Source organism: Gobio gobio, assembly GCF_949357685.1.
Source record: "Gobio gobio genome assembly, chromosome: 3".
NCBI lineage: Eukaryota > Metazoa > Chordata > Actinopteri > Cypriniformes > Gobionidae > Gobio > Gobio gobio.
Window position 1 is genome coordinate 68,928,931 of NC_137099.1, and position 18,992 is coordinate 68,947,922.

Below are 18,992 nucleotides of genomic sequence, written 5' to 3' on the forward strand. Positions count from 1 at the left end.
ACAATAAACTTCAATAAAGTTCAGCAATGAAAGGCATTGTGTGTTGATGTGGGTTTGTTTATCTCCACAATAGACCTCAGAAACAGTAAATGAGGAATTCAGTTCAACTGCTCATAAACTGATTAACTTTCCCTATAAATACAACCCTATATGTGAACAAACAATGTGTAAGTTTCTCTTAACACAGATATCTTTGTTTATTTGCCAGTAAAGTCTGTTTTACATCACATTTTGCATCATCCAGCATCTTTTGCTGACACATTCAGTGTAATTCTCGTTGAGTATGCAAGAGGACCCAGATTCACTATATTAGTCTATAACCAGATAACAAAACCCATTTTCTATGAATGTTTGTCTAATGTTCACATTAAGTTATAAAAAACGTTATTGTTAAATGTTCTCCAATAGTGATGTGTCGTTCATGAACGATTCGTTCATTTTGAACGAATCTTTAATATGACTCGGGACTACCGAGTTGTCTCAGAGAGTGATTCGTTCATTTTGTGTTGACCGCGCATGCGCATTACGCTGAATCTACTGGAAAGAACAAAAATGATTAGTTCATCTTTCGAGTCTCGAGTTCGGGTTTAAGTCTTTCGTTCTTCCTGTCAGTCCCATAGAGTCTATGCTGTCAGTAACGGAAACAGAAAAGATTAGTTCTTACGATTCTTTCGGGTTTGACGTTTGAGTCATTCGTTCTTTTGCCACGTGACTTGTCACTGTATTGAACACTAGTTCACAACCTTTTTACTAACAAACACGTAGTTAATTTTTTAATTTTTATTTTTTTTTATATATAATTCTCAGTTAATATCAGACATATACAAATTTATATACAAACAACATATACAAATTTTTTCTCCTGCTTTATAAAGGTCAGAACAGTCGACCGGCTTGAATCCATCAGGAACAGACACAACAGACGCCGTGAAAACATAGAGCAGAGCCGCGACAAACACCGTCATCTGGAGAGACACACGACTGATCAAGATCCTCATTTATAATCATCAAACCACACTGACATCATAATAAGAGTAAAAACAGTCGCTGTAAATGTGAACTTACCGCCATCGTCTCAATCTCTTCTCAGATGATCAGATTTATCAATGTTTCTTTTTAAATATGGAAAAAAGCAAACCAAAAAACTCATCAGATTATTGTTGTTTGTGGTCATTTTTCTGAATCACACTGTTGTAGAAATGTCTTAATATTCTGTGAGGTGAATGATGAAGAGTGAAACTCACCGTTAACGTTGTGTTGTGTGTTGTGTTGTTCAGTCTGACACACACTCTTTATGTATCTGTCAGATTCTAATGCTCCTCCCTTGTGTTGCAGAAGAAATGTATATGGCAAACCCTTCATTGGTGTGACATAGTGTGCGTTAATGAACAGTGTGCCTGTTTCTTTCATTATTTATTCAATTGCTTTTTGCATTTATTTTGACAGGACAGTGGATAAGCAGCAAGAAAGTACAGCATCAACGCACCTCCGACATGATGACAGAATTATAATATAATTTGGGTTCAATGATAATAGAAACATCTATAAAATCACTGAGTCACTCGCATCTTCAACTGACCTTTTATCAGTAAGAGCATCTGCCATTACAGTCACGCTTGCACTGCACAATGTTGAAATACTAAATGTCTGGTTACCATTATGGCGATCAGTGTTTCTACAGGGTGTTAATAAAGGCCTTCTGAAGCAAATCGATGCGTTTGTGTACGAAAAAAATATTTAAAACTTTATCAAGTAAACTTTTGTCCGATCCCCTTCTGTGGAAAAGTGTTGAATGTTGAAAGTGAAACTCAAGATGCGTTCGTGAGGTCATGACGAGTGGACCTGGTGGCGTTAGTCTCTCCATCCGCAGGGGAACTTTACACACTTTCGCCATAAATTGAACAGGGAAGGCGGTCGGCCGAAAGCTTACTTGATAAAGTTTTAAATATGGATATTTTTCTTACACAAACGCATCGATTCGCTTCAGAAGGCCTTTATTAACACCCCAGAGCCGCTGGAGCAGTTATATGACGGACAGATGCACTTTTAATGGACTTCAAAAACAGAGCAACTATGAATCAAATTCTAAAGCTTGGATTAGCCTGGACTTTTGCAATATAACTCGTCTGAAATATTTTATTCGTCTGAAAGAAGAATGTCATACACACACCTCGGATGACTTGAGGGAGAGTAAATCATGGGCTAATTTTCATTTCATTTTTGGGTGAACTATCCCTTTAATGATTAGTTAACTTGAAGTGTGCTGTTTTGGAACAACTCATTTTGTACTAGTTGTAATTAAGTTGTGTAAAAGCATAGCTTTAAATGTATTTAGTGAACTTTTATGTGCTAAATTGGAAAATTGGAATAAATTGGAAAACTTCAAGTATACTTGTTACTTGTGTAGGGACTATCATGCTTGATTAGTGGTATTAAAGTGTACTGTATTTGTATTATAAGTATAGTTTATATGTGTTGTAACTGTGTTTTGTAAATATTAAAGGTGCAGTGTGTGATTTTTAGCGACATCTAGTGGTGTAGGGACCCGCGGTGTGTGTAGAGAGAAACGGCTCATTCTGAGGTCATAAAAACATAACGGCTCTTTATGTAAGGTCTGAAAACAGAGTTATGTGTATTATATTGCTTTTCTGTCCATAGGTCCTCATAAAAACTACACTGAACCTTTAAAACAATGATAACTGAATGTGATGTGTGATTACATAAACAGTCTAAGCTGTCTTATTAGTGTGAAGTATTTGAGATTTTTAAAACAGAAAATGTTAATTTGGGTAGTGTAACACAAACATATAATGTTATAAATGTACATTACATAAAAAAACCCCACAAAATTCACTATAATCAATAATAGCGATCCATCGAGCCTGTGAGCGCGAGCGCGTGACGCGCGCGTCCGTCCTCCCGCCAGAAAGGGCGCCAGAGTGCAGAGCTGCGCGCCCCCGCGGTCAGTGATGACGTGTATGCGCTCACGCGTCCCGGAAGTGAAGGTGTAGCTGGAAAGAGTTTGGAAACAAACTGGCGATCGGATGAGTAAATGTCAATCGTTCGACGGACAGAATAATTGTTGACCGCGCAGTGATCGACAGACGGTGTGTGATGATGTGTCGCTCCGTCGCCGCGTGCGCGCTGATGATTTTAATCCTGACGGTGGCCGAGAGTCGCGCGAGGATCCACCAGCTCAAACTCAAGGTCTGACACTTACTTACGCATTAACATCTCACTTACTTACGCGTAAACATCTCACTTATCTACGCGTAAACATCTCACTTATCTACGCGTAAACATCTCACTTATCTACGCGTAAACATCTCACTTATCTACGCGTAAACATCTCACTTATCTACGCGTAAACATCTCACTTATCTGTGTTATTCACGCCCTTTCTGCGTTTGTGTCATGTTTCATCTTATGTGATGTGTTCTTCATAAAGTTGTGGTTTTATTTTACCTATTTTTTACCTAATTTACCTAATTTATATAGCTTATTATTATTTATTGTCATCTATCTCTTATTTTAGCGTTTGTCACACATCTGATGTTTCATCTTATGTGATGTATTCATAAAGTTATGGTTTTATTTTACCTATTTATGATTTACCTCATTTATTTAGCTTAGTATTATTATTGTTATTATTATTATTATCATCTATCTCTTATTTTAGCGATTGTCACATCTTATGTGATGATGAATTATTCATAGCATTATGAAATAATTCTACCTATATATGATTTACCTAATTTATTTTGCTTATTATTATTATTATTATCATATATCTTTTATTTTAATGTTTGTGTCACATCTTATGTGATGTATTATTCATAAAGTTGTGGTTTTATTTGACCTATTTTGTGATTTAGCTCATTTATTTAGCTTAATTTGATCTCTTTTATTTTAGCATTTGTTTCACACATCTGATGTTTCATCTTATTTAATGGTTAATTATTCATAAAATTATGAATTTATATTGCTTATTTAATGATTTACCTCTTTATGTAGCTTTTATCTCATTTATATTAGCATTTGTTTGTCATATCTGCTGATTTGTCTTATTTACTTCACATATGTAATAGTGTTATTCATAAAATGATTATGTAATCATATTTTTAACTTCTGAAGAAATGACTGTCACTTGGTAAATGTCTCTTGTTCTGTCCCTCAGAATGAGACGCGGTTTGTGGTCCATCTGAACACGTTTGGTTATTTTGCTAACGGCACTCTGGACGTGCACCTGGTGTCTCTGAGTCTCCCGCCGGTGAAGGGCGGCTCCCCGGTAAGCCTCCGTCCTTCCGTCTCCGCCTGGGCTGGTTCTCTCTCTCTCTCTCTCTCTCTCTCTCTCTCTCTCTCTCTCTCTCTCTCTCTCTCTCTCTCTCTCTCTCTCTCTCTCTCTCTCTCTCTCTCTCTCTCTCTCTCTCTCAAACGTCACCTAATCTATCACTCAGAAATGGGTGCAGGTGTGTACCAGAGCCCGGTGTGACAATAGAGGAATTACTTGTAGTTGTTGGAGAAAAAGTAGGTTTTGAAAATATAGTTTCAGCTTTTTTTGAGTTCTGAAACGCTAATAAATCCGCTGACTGTGAGCGGAATATGGGTAAAGGAAATGTTTGTCCCGTATTTTTCCCACCTTTTATTAGTAATGATGCCATAACGAAAGAGTTGCTAAGATTCGGGAAAATAGCAAGTCCAGTGAGAATGATTCCTTTAGGCTGTAAAAACATCGCGCTGAAACACGTCACATCTTTTCGCCGCCAAGTTTTTATGTTTCTGACTTCGCCGGAGCGTACTTTGGAAGTTTCGTTCCGAGTTAATCAAGGAGAGAACTCGTTCATGATTTACGCAAGCACTGAAAATCTGAAGTGCTTTGACTGTGGTGACCTAGGACACTATAGTTAAAGTGAAAATCTTGTCAAAGAATGAAGTTGTTCCAGGGAGATTGCTGATTGTGAGGGCAGAAATTAGTAATCTTATTTTTCTTTTTGTGAATATTTATGCTCCAAATATAGGTGCAGAGAGAATACAATTGTTCAATAAATTAGAGGGTTTTTTAAGACAACAACATGAAGGAGATCTCATTATTTTAGGGGGAGATTTCAATTGTACATTGGATTTTACAAAGGACAGGAACGGTGAGGAACCTCATTTAAGGAGTGCATTGTGCTTAGCCAATGTGATTAAAAATCTTAACCTATCTGATGTATGGAGAGAGTATATGTTAACGCGTCAGGATACATGGGTGAAGATTAGTAATGAGACGATTTCTGCTGCACGGTTGGATAGACTTTATACGTCACGTAACTTGAGGAATAGAGTTACAAATGCAACTATTTTTCCCACTTCAGTGTCTGATCATAAATTCGTTACTATTGAGTGTACTTTATTAAAAAAAATGCATAAGTTATTATTGGCATTTTAATAATAAATTATTAGAAGATGTTTTTTTTTTGGATAATTTTAAGTCTTTTTGGGAGTCTTGGAAGAGTGAGAAGAATTGCTATGAAAATTGCATTCAATGGTGGGAAATAGGGAAGGTACAAATAAGGAATTTTTGTCAACAATATTTATCATATTCTTCATTTTGTATAAAAAAGTCTTTGGAATGTCTTGAAAAATAAATTATTGGTATTGAGCAAAGTATGATTACAAATGACTTTGTAAACCTGAAAGATTTGTGGACTGAAAAAAATAACCTGTTGAGCTCAATTTTGAATGAAAGAGTGAAGGGTGCTCTTGTAAGGAGTCGTTTTGCAACAACAAGAGATATGGACGCTCCTACTTCTTTTTTTTTCAATCTAGAGCGTAAAAAAGGACAAGAAAAATTGATGTACTGTTTAAAAGACTGTAATGGTCAAGATATTTCTGATCAAACAGAGATGCGAAAAATTGCTGTGAATTTCTATTCAAGTTTATACACCTCTGAGGAATCAGAAGAACAATGTAGAAAAGAACTGCTTTTTGACCTTCCGGTTTTAACCCCGAAGCATAACATTTTTTTAGAGACTGAACTCCCCTATGAAGAAGTCAAGGCTGCTGTTATGGGGCTCTCTGTAGGTCGTGCACCCGGGATAGATGGACTGACTGCTGATTTCTACAAGGCTTTCTGGCATGTTATTGGTCATGATTACTTTGAAGTTCTGCAAAAAAGTGTCACTGAAAGAATTCTTCCGACGAGCTTTCAGCGTGCAGTGCTCACACTACTCCCTAAGAAGGGAGATCTAACACTCCTAAAGAACTGGAGGCCTGTGGCAGTTTTGTGTTCGGATTATAAAATCATTTCCAAATGTTTGGCCACAAGATTAAGTAGGGATGGGCATTTTTGTCAATTTCTCATTTCGATCATCGATAGGTCTCAAAAACGAGTACTCGAGTAATTGGGGGCGGGGCATGTGCAGGGGGCGGGGCATGTCCGTCATTGAGATAATGAAAATACTGTTATGAAAATGGTTGTTGACAAATACAAACGTGACATGAAAACATGAACATATAAAGCAAAAAATAACTGCTAGATTATGATGCATAAATGTCTTTGAAAAAGAAACATCTTTATAAAATGACCGTCTCAAATAACCAAGTCAGTAATATCGAGCATTGCCTTTGAGCTGAAACTGTGAAATAACACCACCCTGCAGAGCTTGCTAGCTGGTTAATAAACTCAACCAAACGCACCCTATATCAATATTAATATGAAGATTATTATGAACCTATTACGACATAAATCAACACAAAAGGACGTGAATGCGCACGTGAACTTCAGCGTGCTAGATTTTACAGGCGAAGGGTTTGAAACTGAACATTTTGAATGCGCTCTTCCCTTAACAACGCTGATACACGGACAACGAAAGCACACAGAAACAACATTTTATTAAAATCCTGTTCTCATTATAATGCTTTGACAGATTGACTCTGCACATCATGCACTTAATTTTATTATTCATGATCGAAGCGTTTACAGACATCACTGCGCGTTTTCGAACTCATAACGGAAAACAACTTTAAATAAACTAGGTCTACTGGTAAAAAATATGAGACCAGTATAGCACTGCTGCATTACTAATATCAATGATTCTGAGAAAGAAAATAGCCTATCTGAAAAGAATATGACCGTCTCTAAACCATATTATAATGTCGAGCATTAATGCATTTGAGCTGAAACTGAAGAGAATGAACAACAGCCGGTATAACGGCAGCGCTTTTCTAGCTTATTAAGCTCAACCAAACGCTTCTTATATTAGATTAATCAGATATAGACAACATAAAAGTAATCTTACAATGTGCATCTGCAGAAAAGGACGCGAATGCGCACATGAACTTCACGCGCTAGTCTGAGGGTTCGCGCTAGTTTCTCTGTGGATTTCCTTTAACAGCTGATACACGGGGAACTAAGCACAGATCATTTACAGCATTCTATTTCCATCGTGTTCTCATTATAAAGTACAGATTGGCGCATCTTGCACTAACCATTTAATGATCACAGTGATTCCAGACATCACTGCAGCGCCTCAGTTTCACTTTATTTCGCCGCGGTCTGGAGGCGGGCTGTATAACGCTAACCAATCAGACCTCCGCTACCGCGCAAAATGATGCAATAACCAATAAAAAAAGACAAATATATATTTTTTAAGTCAGGGCGATCATCGTTCTCATGATCGATGAACGCTGTCACGTTCGAGTACTCCATTACTCGACCACTGTTGCCCATCCCTAAGATTAAGTAATGTACTGCATGAAATCATACATGAAGATCAATCTTATTGCATAAAAGATAGATCTATTGTAGATAATCTGCATTTAGTGAGAGATTTGTATGACTATGCTTTTGATAATAAGATTGAAATGGGTTTTTTATCATTAGACCAAGAGAAAGCTTTCAATCGGGTGGATCACATTTTTCTCTTTGATGCTCTAAAGGCCTTTGGTTTTGGTGATAATTTTATTTCAATGATACGGTTATTGTACACCGAAGCCACATGTATGATAAAAATGGCTGGAGGCCTAAGCATCCCTGTGAAAGTACAGAGGGGAATTAGATAGGCTTGTCCCCTTTCAGGCCAACTTTATAGCATAATTATAGAACCGCTGTTATGTAAATTAAGGAAAGACTTAGCAGGTCTACAGATTAATTTTCAAAATTCCCAGCAATCTGTCAAATTATCTGCATATGCAGATGATATAACAGTTTTAATTAGGGGAGATAGAGATGTTGATGTGGTAAAGCATGCTCTAGAATGTTATGGAAAGGCATCATCTGCCAAAGTTAACTGGTATAAAAGCGATGCGGTGTGGTGTGGCCAAATTGTAAATAGTCCACCACTTCCTGGTGGTCTACAATGGGGAAGGGCAGGGTTTAAATATCTGGGAGTTTTTTGGGACAATTGAATATAGAAAGCAAAATTGGGAGGGCCTGTTGGAGAAAGTACGTGCACGGTTGTCTCATTGGAAATGGTTGCTGCCCCAGCTGTCCTACAGGGGAAGGGTGCAGATATGTAACAACCTTGTAGCCTCTTCCCTTTGGCACAAAATGATGATCCTTGAACCTCCAGAAGAACTTGTGAGACAAATTCAGAGATGTCTGATGGATTTTTTCTGGTCGGGACAGCATTGGCTGAAGGCTCCATTGTTGTCTCTGCCCAGACAGGAAGGAGGACAAGGCCTAGTGGACATCAGATCCAGACTAAAGACTTTCAGGCTTCAAGTGGCTCAGAGACTCCTCTATGGGAAGGACGTGAGCTGGGCTGGGATAGCGTGCACCCTATTGAGGAAAGCAGGGAATATGGGACTGGATCGCCACTTGTTCCTGATGGACATAAATAGGTTGGATCTTGCAGGATTAACATCGTTTTACAGATCACTCCTAAAAGCACTTTTTAAGATTTCTCGGGAGGCAAGCAATGCACATGGTTTGTGGCAGAAAGAAGAACCATTGCTTTTTAACTCTGCATTGAATCTGGACATTTTGAAAGACCTATCACTCAGGAAAAGTCTGTGGGCTGCAAAAATTACTAAAATTGGACACTTAATACCTGAAGGTGAATGGATATCAGCTGAGATTTTTGCTGAAAAAATGGACATAAGATCACGTCTTGATCCACAGGTGAGGGAGGGATGTCCTTTCTGTGGGATACCAGAAACTGTTTTTCATTTATTTTTAGACTCTACTAGATTACAACATTTGTTTCCAACAATACAGGGAGTGCAGAATTATTAGGCACGTTGATTTTCTGATCATATTTTTTTTCCAGGCACATTTGACCAATTCCAAACCACAGTAATCCTAATAACTACTATTGATTTAGTATTTAATAATGTATAAGTGATATATAATTGTTCATGAAGGCTGGAAATGAAAATCACCTTATATTCAGGTGTGCAGAATTATTAGGCATGTTTTCTTTTACAGATAAATTGAGCCAAAAAAGAGATTTAACTCAGACTGAAAAGTCAAAAAGTATTAAATGCCCATGAGAAGGATACAACACTAATGCAATACTAGACATTGCAGTTAAGGCATGACCATTGGACAGTGAAATGCTCGTTGGGTCAGCAGGATCTGACAAAAACATGTGGTGAAGAAAAGACACCTGTTAACTGCAAAAGAATGAAGAATTAAGAATTAATTCTTATCTAGTGGGGGTCATTTTTTAGGATTCTTTACCTAACTGAAGTCTCTGAGATCCTGACACCTGCACTTCTGGAGACTCCAGGTAGGTTCAGCTCTGGAAAATGGTGGCGCTGGAGACTAAAGGGTTCCTGATGGTTTCACCCTTAATTCTTCACCTTAATTCTTAATTCTTTTGCAGTTAACAGGTGTCTTTTCTTCACCACCTGTTTTTGTCAGATCCTGCTGACCCAACGAGCATTTCACTGTCCAATGGTCACGCCTTAACTGCAATGTCTAGTATTGCATTAGTATTGCATCCTTCTCATGGGCATTTAATACTTTTTGACTTTTCAGTCTGAGTTAAATCTCTTTTTTGGCTCAATTTATCTGTAAAAGAAAACATGCCTAATAATTCTGCACTCCCTGTAGAAGGGTGGTGTCAGGACTTGGGAGAAGTTTTCTCACCTATGGTTTTCATATATGGTCTGAAGTATAAAAAGAGTAAAAAAGAGGCCCATGTCTTAATGAACTTTTTATGTGGGCAAGCTAAAATGGCTATTTGGGTGTCACGGAAAGAAAAAATGAATGGTAATGAGTCTTGTGATGTTGAATCTGTCCTAAGGAGGTTAATAAGGTCACGATTAAAAATTGAGTACACTTATTACAAATTGGTTAATGACATTGAAACGTTTAAATATAAGTGGGGTGTGAATCAATGTATTTGTGATGTTTATTAAGATGGAAATGAAATTTTGTTAGGTTTTTTTTTTTTTTTTTTTTTTTGTGATGCCTCAGTGTCTGTATAATTGTTTAGAATAGAAGAAGGAAAAGGAAGGAATTTTTTTTTACTTTTGTATTAAAGTGATTGTTAAAGTCAAAAGTGTCTCTCTCTCTCTCTCTCTCTCTCTCTCTCCTCTCTCTCTCTCTCTCTCTCTCTCTCTGGTGAAGGGCGGCTCCCCGGTAAGCCTCCGTCCTTCCGTCTCCGCCTGGGCTGGTTTCTGTGTTGTCACTCATCAGGAAGTTTCTCTGTGTTGCAGGTGGGCTTCAGTTTGGCCCGGTCTCGAGTGAACGGGATCCTGCCCTACACTGTGAGTATCTCCTCCTCTCTCTCTCTCTCTCTCTCTCTCTCTCTCTCTCTCTCTCTCTCTCACCGCTGTGTTTGTCGTTCTTCAGGGTGAGGAGGTGGAGGAGTGCATGCTGACGAAGACCAAGCGTGAAGACGAACTCCTCCTCTTCATCATCGACACAGAGAACCTCAGGTGAGGAGAAACTGCTTTAAATTAGGGATGTTAACCGATGACCGTTTGACCGATGGTTGACCGTATCAACGTTAACCGATCAAAGTTGTCGGTTTAAAAAAAAAAAGTGATCTCTAAATTAGGCTATTATAGACAGTGGACTAAACGCTACTACAGTTCGCCATCTCATTCCAAAATCTTTTTGTGTGAAGTAGGCTTGCTACGATAGTCGGTATTGCCGGTGTCCAGACTCAACACCGGTTACATCACTTGCCCACCGTGGCACCGCCCACCGTCTTTTTGATTTTTTTTATAGTAATAAAATAATATAGTTCAGTTAGAGAACAGACAATACAAATAAAAACTGAACGTATCTGCTTAATAAAGCAGGATCCGACCGTGAGTCTCGGCAGCGGCTGGAGTAGACCTGTCACGATTATAAAAATAATCGTTTGATCGCGATTAATTGGTCTAATCGCGGTCAATTGGTCTAATCGCGGTCATTACAGGTGATCGTTATTATTGCCCACTATTAGAAGACACAAGGGGGCCCTGTAGTTAGTAGCGGGAAGTTCGGATCATTTTACAGACTCGGATCTTTGAATCTCGTTCAGCAAAATGAAAAAAAAAAAATTTTAGTCATTTCAGCATAACAGGAAGAACGAAAGACTCGGACCCGGCGGAACGCGAACCTCGAAAGATGAACTAATAATTTCTCTTTCCGGTTCTGACAGCATAGTCTACTATAGGACTGACAGGAAGAACGAAAGACTCAACCCGAACTCGAGGGATGAACTAACATTTTCTGTTTCATGTACAGAACCTATGGGATTTTGCGCACACGCGCGGCCAACAAAAGAACGGATCACTCTCTGAGACAACTCGGTAGTCCCGAGTCATATAAAGAATCATTCGTTCATGAACGACGTACCTGCAGCACTCTACTTCTACCGGTCTCCCTCTGAATTCATTACGCTGAGCATTACGTTCAAATGATATTGCCCTGTTGATTTCTCCATCCTGAGTTAGAGCAGCCCAGTTATTCAACAAAGATGGATTTAGTTTCAAAGCCGAAAACGACAACGTCAATCAACATGACATCATGGCTTTGCTTAACTTTCTAAAGCCAAATGGCGTGTTATCTGTACGCATTTTGAGCTATCCGCGTGTATGTCTACGCTGTGTGATTCCGCGTGTATGTGTACGCCGAAACAAACCATAATCTCCACGTGTATGTCTACGCAGTGTGATTCCGCTTGTATGTGTACGCCGAAACGAACCATCATCTCCGCGTGTATGTCTACGCCGTGTGATTCCGCGTGAATGTAAATGGATTTATAAACATACTAAATTATGGTTTTTTTTTTTAAATGTAAAAATGCAGAATGTTTCTTGTGATGGGTAGGTTTAGGGGCAGTGTGTGTGTGTGTGTGTGTGTGTGTGTGTGTGTGATGGGTAGGGACAGTGTAGGGGGATGGAATGAAACGGCGTTGATAAACACGTTAAAAAGCGATTATGCGTCTTGATAGCACTCCAAAATGGCATAGCGAATTGGCGTGTCATACATAGGTTTCCTTTAATTTCCAAGTTGGCGAGAAAGTAGCCTACATGTGCATATGTGCAACAAGTAACGTTACTGCTTCTGAAAGAATGTTCAGTACAGCTGGCAACATTGTCACCCCAGTTAGATGCTGTCTTAAGCCAGAAAAAGTCAACATGCTAGTGTTTCTTTCCCGTAATCTACCAAGCCATTAAGGAGCATGATTGTTTTTATTTCAGAATTTGATTTTTATGGCCTGTTCTGTTATGGTCATAGTTTATATTTGTGATTCATTGTTTTTGTTATTTACAGAATTTTCAAAGTTGTAAAATATATTTATATTTTACTTTAGTTTGGAATGAGATATTGACAGTCCTTTATGTGTTATGGTAACTTTATGGTGATTGTTTCTATTATTTATACTTTCATATACATTTACATTGTTTCTTTAAATGTACACATTTCTGAAAGATACATATTTTTCATTGATTAAATTACTTTAATATTTAAAGGCTTTAAGTGTATTAATGTGTTATTGCAAGTGACAACTTACAAGGGATTCAATTAAATAATCACAACAATTTGTATGACAATTAATCGACAAAGCCCTAAAACAGGCAATTAATCGCCAAAGCCCTAAAATAGACAATTAATCGTCATAATCGCAATTATTTATTGGACAATTAATCGTCAGCTAAATTTCATAATCGTGACAGCCCTAGGCTGGAGTCATTCATCAGATTTAAGAGTGAGGAGCTGACGGAGATGATCGCGGAAGATTTCAAAACGAAACTTAAAAGCGACTATTTAAGGGAGTTTGTCATTTGTTTTGTTGTTGTGTTTTTCATTAAAAATAATAGGCTAATGAACCCACAATTCAAGCAACCCGCAGCCGAATTGGCGCTAATTCAAAACCGAAAGTAAAATGTGCACGGCCGCACAGAGCGCGCATTGTTTCCTTTCGTCTGGCTCCGCAGTGTGAGCCTCGCGCTACGCTGACTGCGCGCATTTATTTTTGCCGCGCGCACCCTCGCGCTCGTGCGGGCGCGTCGAGTATAAACAAGGCTTTACGGACGAACTGTTATTCATTCATGGCGTGCATCTCAATCATAGACTGACCAATGCTTGATCAGTGCCCTGACTACTGAACTAGGGAACTGATTGAGACGCACCCATGGCCTCACAGAGCGCGCTTTTACAGACGAGCTTCATTCACGGTGTGTGAATACGCAACACTGGCGCGTTTTCAGTTCAGAGCGGTCGTGTGCATGTTACTTTCGGTTAGATACAATTAGTGATTTAAAAGCCTCCGCCGGTGATACCGGTATTACCGGTGTTGTCACACATCAATTAACCGGTGGGGAAATTTCCTCACCGTCACATCCCTAGTGTGAAGTGAACAAATCCCTCACACTCAATTTTTCATAACTCGACTGTTTGTACTTAATAAACCAATAAAAACATTTGGCGCGAGGTCACAGCGTTTGGGTTTGCGCGCTCTCACAAGGTTTGCGGTTAGAGCCAGGGCAGACGACAGTATGAAGTATTACATCTACATTTCAGTGGTAACACATAAGGTGTTGATCATCATCTTTCTTTATTATTGTTAGCACTACCTCGAACTAAAGCGGCATCTCTTCGGAGCTGTCATTTTCTTAAATGAGCCGCGGCAATGTTTCAAATGAGCTTCTAACGCTAGACAAATGCCTTTATCTTCAACGCGATCACCTTGTACCCAAACCATTTCGAAACTAAGGAGCCATTTGTCCTCCGATTACAAACAAGCTCCTCGACGACGCGTTTGCGGGACTCATGTTTCTAGGGCTGTAATCAACCAAAGAAAATCTTGGTCGACTGAAGTCCTGAAATTTTCGACTAAAAATCGACTAAAAATGACGTTAGGAAAAAAAAGTTAAATTAATTAGCTGCGCACTGTGCGCAGTACTTGGTAGCCTTGTTGTCTGCATAAATGAATTATAAATAAACATAAAAACTAGTAGGCTATTTGCAGTATATTAAATAGTTTTTGAGCTGATTATTTTGCACTGAAATGAGTCTGACACACGAGCCTGTCAGCTCTGACAGCGTTGCATCACGTGCACCTGCGCAATATCATAGCCTATGATTTCCCAAAATATAGTACTATGTGTTGTCAACTAGATATCATCACAAGAACTTTTGAGGAATATGCAACATAATTTAGACAATTGTTTTTGTCATATGTATTATAATAACTGACAGACAGTATCATTTCAGCCGCTCTGTGCAGCTCGAACATAGGATCAGCTCAGCTCAGCTTCGCGGCTGAGACACGAATAGACTATTAACTTAAAGCTTTTACTCTTAAACACAAAAGGCACGTCTACTTTAATAAAAAATGAATATTTATTAAACAAGCCAGATCAAGAGCAGAAAAAACGCTCACAATTAAATAAATAATATAAGTTACAGAAAACTAGCCTTCTTCAATCTGTCTCTCTTCTCCAGTGGGTTGGGCTAATCCAAAAGTGAAAACAATGGGGGTGTTTTGAAGACAGACTATTACCTGTGAAACAGGGGTGCTCTGAAAACACCCCCATTAGCCCCATTAGCAATTAGTGTTTTCCACCTGTTGAAATGAACGCGGCGCGGCAAAACTGATTAAATGAACGCGGCAAAACGGACAGTACAGATCCACTTTTGCGACACGACTGAAGCGTGGTGTTGTGACGCTTCCCCTCATGTGTATGTTGATGGCCGTTCCTCAAGTTTACCGCTATGGTCGTGCGTTTGAGCCAGCGGGGAAAGAAAAAAAAGGACCGGCGAGAGACTTCTCTTCTCCAGTGGGTTGGGCTAATCCAAAATAAGTGAAAACAATGGGGGTGTTCTGAAGGCAGACTGATACCTGTGAAACAGGTGCTCTGAAAACACCCCCATTAGCAATTAGTGCTTTCCACCTGATCAAATGAACGCGGCGCGGCAAAACTGATTAAATGAACGCGGCAAAAACTAATTTAAATGAACGCTGCAAAAAATCGACCAATCAAAATTTTGGTCGAGCCAGAACGTATCGACCAATAATCGACTAATCGACTGGGAGATTACAGCCCTACATGTTTCGCGCTGTAGGGGATTTAAACACAGTGACGTGAGTGAGGGAGGCGGCGGCGTGTGTGTGTGTGTGTGTGTGTGTGTGTGTGTGTGTGTGTGTGAGAGCGGGAGGCAGAGCGGCAGAGAGATGCGACAGAGTTGCGAAATTGCAGGCGCGGCTCGCGGCTGATATTTAAAATAGCGCAGCATATTTTAAACTAATCGGTTAACCGGTTTCAACCGGCTAATGAGGCTCGGTGGTCGGTCAAGAAAATGTTTAGTTTTCGCCATCCCTAATTTAAATGTGAACTAACACTGAATTATATGAGTTCTGACACATGAGAAACAAAAAGTTGTCAAATTGAGATAAATTAATAATTGACAAGCCAAGATTATGACATACTAAATCATAATTAGATTAAAAAGGCTGAATTATGACCAGTTTAAATTATTAATCAATATTTGTGTTGATCTTTGTCAAATTTCAATTTCTCATAATTTTGACTTCATAATTGTCACAATTTTGACTTGTGTCATTAGTACGACTTAGTATTTTTACTTTTTATGTCATAATTTCAAAATATACACATTTCATATATTCCAAATAATGCGGGCACATCATATCATCATTTCATTTTAGTATGTCATAATTTTAACTTTTCATCTCATAATTGTAAATTATCAATTATTTGATCATTTTGACTTTTTATGTTTTGATTTACAAAGCATGATTGTTCGTCTTATGTGACGCTTCACCTGACACTGGAGTGATTGTGTTTGTGATTATGATTTTGATTGTGATTTTATGATTTTGTGGTTTATGATTGTGTTCGTGATTATTTATTTTTGGTTATGATTGTGTTTGTGATTTTTGTTTGTGGATTGTGTTTGTGATTTTATGATTGTGTTTGATATTATGATTTTGTGATTATGATTGTGTTTGTGATTATGATTGTGTTTATGATTGTGTTTTGTAGTTATGATTGTGGTTATGATTGTGTTTGTGATTTTATCATTTTGTGGCTTATCACTTTGTGATTATGATTGTGTTTGTGGTTACGATTGTGTGTGGTTATGATTGTGTTTGTGATTTTATGGTTTATGACTGTTTGTGATTATGATTGGTTATTATTGTGTTTGTGGTTATGATTGTTTGTGATTTTATGATTGTTTGTGGTTATGATTGTGTTTGTTTATGATTGTGGTTATGATTGTGTTTGTGGTTATGATTGTGTTTGTGGTTATGATTATGTTTGTGATTTTATGATTGTGTTTGTGGTTATGATTGTGTTTGTGGTTTGTGGTTATGATTGTGTTTGTGGTTATGATTGTGTTTGTGGTTTGTGGTTATGATTGTGTTTGTGGTTATGATTGTGGTTATGATTGTGTTTGTGGTTATGATTGTGTTTGTGGTTATGATTATGTTTGTGATTTTATGATTGTGTTTGTGGTTATGATTGTGTTTGTGGTTTGTGGTTATGATTGTGTTTGTGGTTATGATTGTGTTTGTGGTTTGTGGTTATGATTGTGTTTGTGGTTATGATTGTGTTTGTGGTTATGATTATGTTTGTGATTTTATGATTGTGTTTGTGGTTATGATTGTGTTTGTGGTTTGTGGTTATGATTGTGTTTGTGGTTTGTGGTTATGATTGTGTTTGTGGTTTGTGGTTATGATTGTGTTTGTGGTTATGATTGTGTTTGTGGTTTGTGGTTATGATTGTGTTTGTGGTTATGATTGTGTTTGTGGTTTGTGGTTATGATTGTGTTTGTTTATGATTGTGGTTATGATTGTGTTTGTGGTTATGATTGTGTTTGTGGTTATGATTATGTTTGTGATTTTATGATTGTGTTTGTGGTTATGATTGTGTTTGTGGTTTGTGGTTATGATTGTGTTTGTGGTTATGATTGTGTTTGTGGTTTGTGGTTATGATTGTGTTTGTGGTTATGATTGTGTTTGTGGTTATGATTATGTTTGTGATTTTATGATTGTGTTTGTGGTTATGATTGTGTTTGTGGTTTGTGGTTATGATTGTGTTTGTGGTTTGTGGTTATGATTGTGTTTGTGGTTATGATTGTGTTTGTGGTTATGATTGTGTTTGTGGTTATGATTGTGTTTGTGGTTATGATTTGTGTTTGTGGTTATAATTGTGTTTATGATTGTGTTTGTGATTTTATGATTGTGTTTGTGGTTATGATTGTTTGTGATTGTATGGTTGTTTGTGGTTATGATTGTGTTTGTTTATGATTGTGGTTATGATTGTGTTTGTGGTTATGATTGTGTTTGTTTATGATTGTGGTTATGATTGTGTTTGTGGTTATGATTGTGTTTGTGATTTTATGATTGTTTGTGGTTATGATTGTGTTTGTTTATGATTGTGGTTATGATTGTGTTTGTGGTTATGATTGTGTTTGTGGTTATGATTATGTTTGTGATTTTATGATTGTGTTTGTGGTTATGATTGTGTTTGTGGTTATGATTGTGTTTGTGGTTTGTGGTTATGATTGTGTTTGTGGTTATGATTGTGTTTGTGGTTTGTGGTTATGATTGTTTGTGGTTATGATTGTGTTTGTGGTTATGATTGTGTTTGTGGTTTGTGGTTATGATTGTGTTTGTGGTTATGATTGTGTTTGTGGTTATGATTATGTTTGTGATTTTATGATTGTGTTTGTGGTTATGATTGTGTTTGTGGTTTGTGGTTATGATTGTGTTTGTGGTTATGATTGTGTTTGTGGTTTGTGGTTATGATTGTGTTTGTGGTTATGATTGTGTTTGTGGTTTGTGGTTATGATTGTGTTTGTGGTTATGATTGTGTTTGTGGTTTGTGGTTATGATTGTGTTTGTGGTTATGATTGTGTTTGTGGTTATGATTGTGTTTGTGGTTTGTGGTTATGATTGTGTTTGTGGTTATGATTGTGTTTGTGGTTTGTGGTTATGATTGTTTGTGGTTATGATTGTGTTTGTGGTTATGATTGTGTTTGTGGTTTGTGGTTATGATTGTGTTTGTGGTTATGATTGTGTTTGTGGTTATGATTATGTTTGTGATTTTATGATTGTGTTTGTGGTTATGATTGTGTTTGTGGTTTGTGGTTATGATTGTGTTTGTGGTTATGATTGTGTTTGTGGTTTGTGGTTATGATTGTGTTTGTGGTTATGATTGTGTTTGTGGTTTGTGGTTATGATTGTGTTTGTGGTTATGATTGTGTTTGTGGTTTGTGGTTATGATTGTGTTTGTTTATGATTGTGGTTATGATTGTGTTTGTGGTTATGATTGTGTTTGTGGTTATGATTATGTTTGTGATTTTATGATTGTGTTTGTGGTTATGATTGTGTTTGTGGTTTGTGGTTATGATTGTGTTTGTGGTTATGATTGTGTTTGTGGTTTGTGGTTATGATTGTGTTTGTGGTTATGATTGTGTTTGTGGTTATGATTATGTTTGTGATTTTATGATTGTGTTTGTGGTTATGATTGTGTTTGTGGTTTGTGGTTATGATTGTGTTTGTGGTTTGTGGTTATGATTGTGTTTGTGGTTATGA

General features: G+C 37.7%; 1 protein-coding gene across 2 annotated transcripts in view; it reads left to right on the plus strand.

Annotated features, from left to right (window-relative positions):
• Window positions 1–2,921: 2,921 nt before the first annotated feature.
• gpr108 (G protein-coupled receptor 108) overlaps window positions 2,922–18,992 on the plus strand; it is a 27,863-nt gene continuing 11,792 nt past the window's right edge. Inside the window, exons 1-4 of one of the 2 annotated variants that reach the window (XM_079811584.1) lie at window positions 2,922–3,207; window positions 4,178–4,288; window positions 10,648–10,698; window positions 10,784–10,869. In XM_079811584.1, coding sequence (XP_079667710.1) covers window positions 3,115–3,207; window positions 4,178–4,288; window positions 10,648–10,698; window positions 10,784–10,869 — 341 coding nt within the window. In that variant the 5' untranslated portion in view covers window positions 2,922–3,114. Of the gene's footprint in view, window positions 3,208–4,177; window positions 4,299–10,647; window positions 10,699–10,783; window positions 10,870–18,992 lie in introns of both variants that reach the window. The other variant, XM_079811585.1, reaches the window with a different exon arrangement.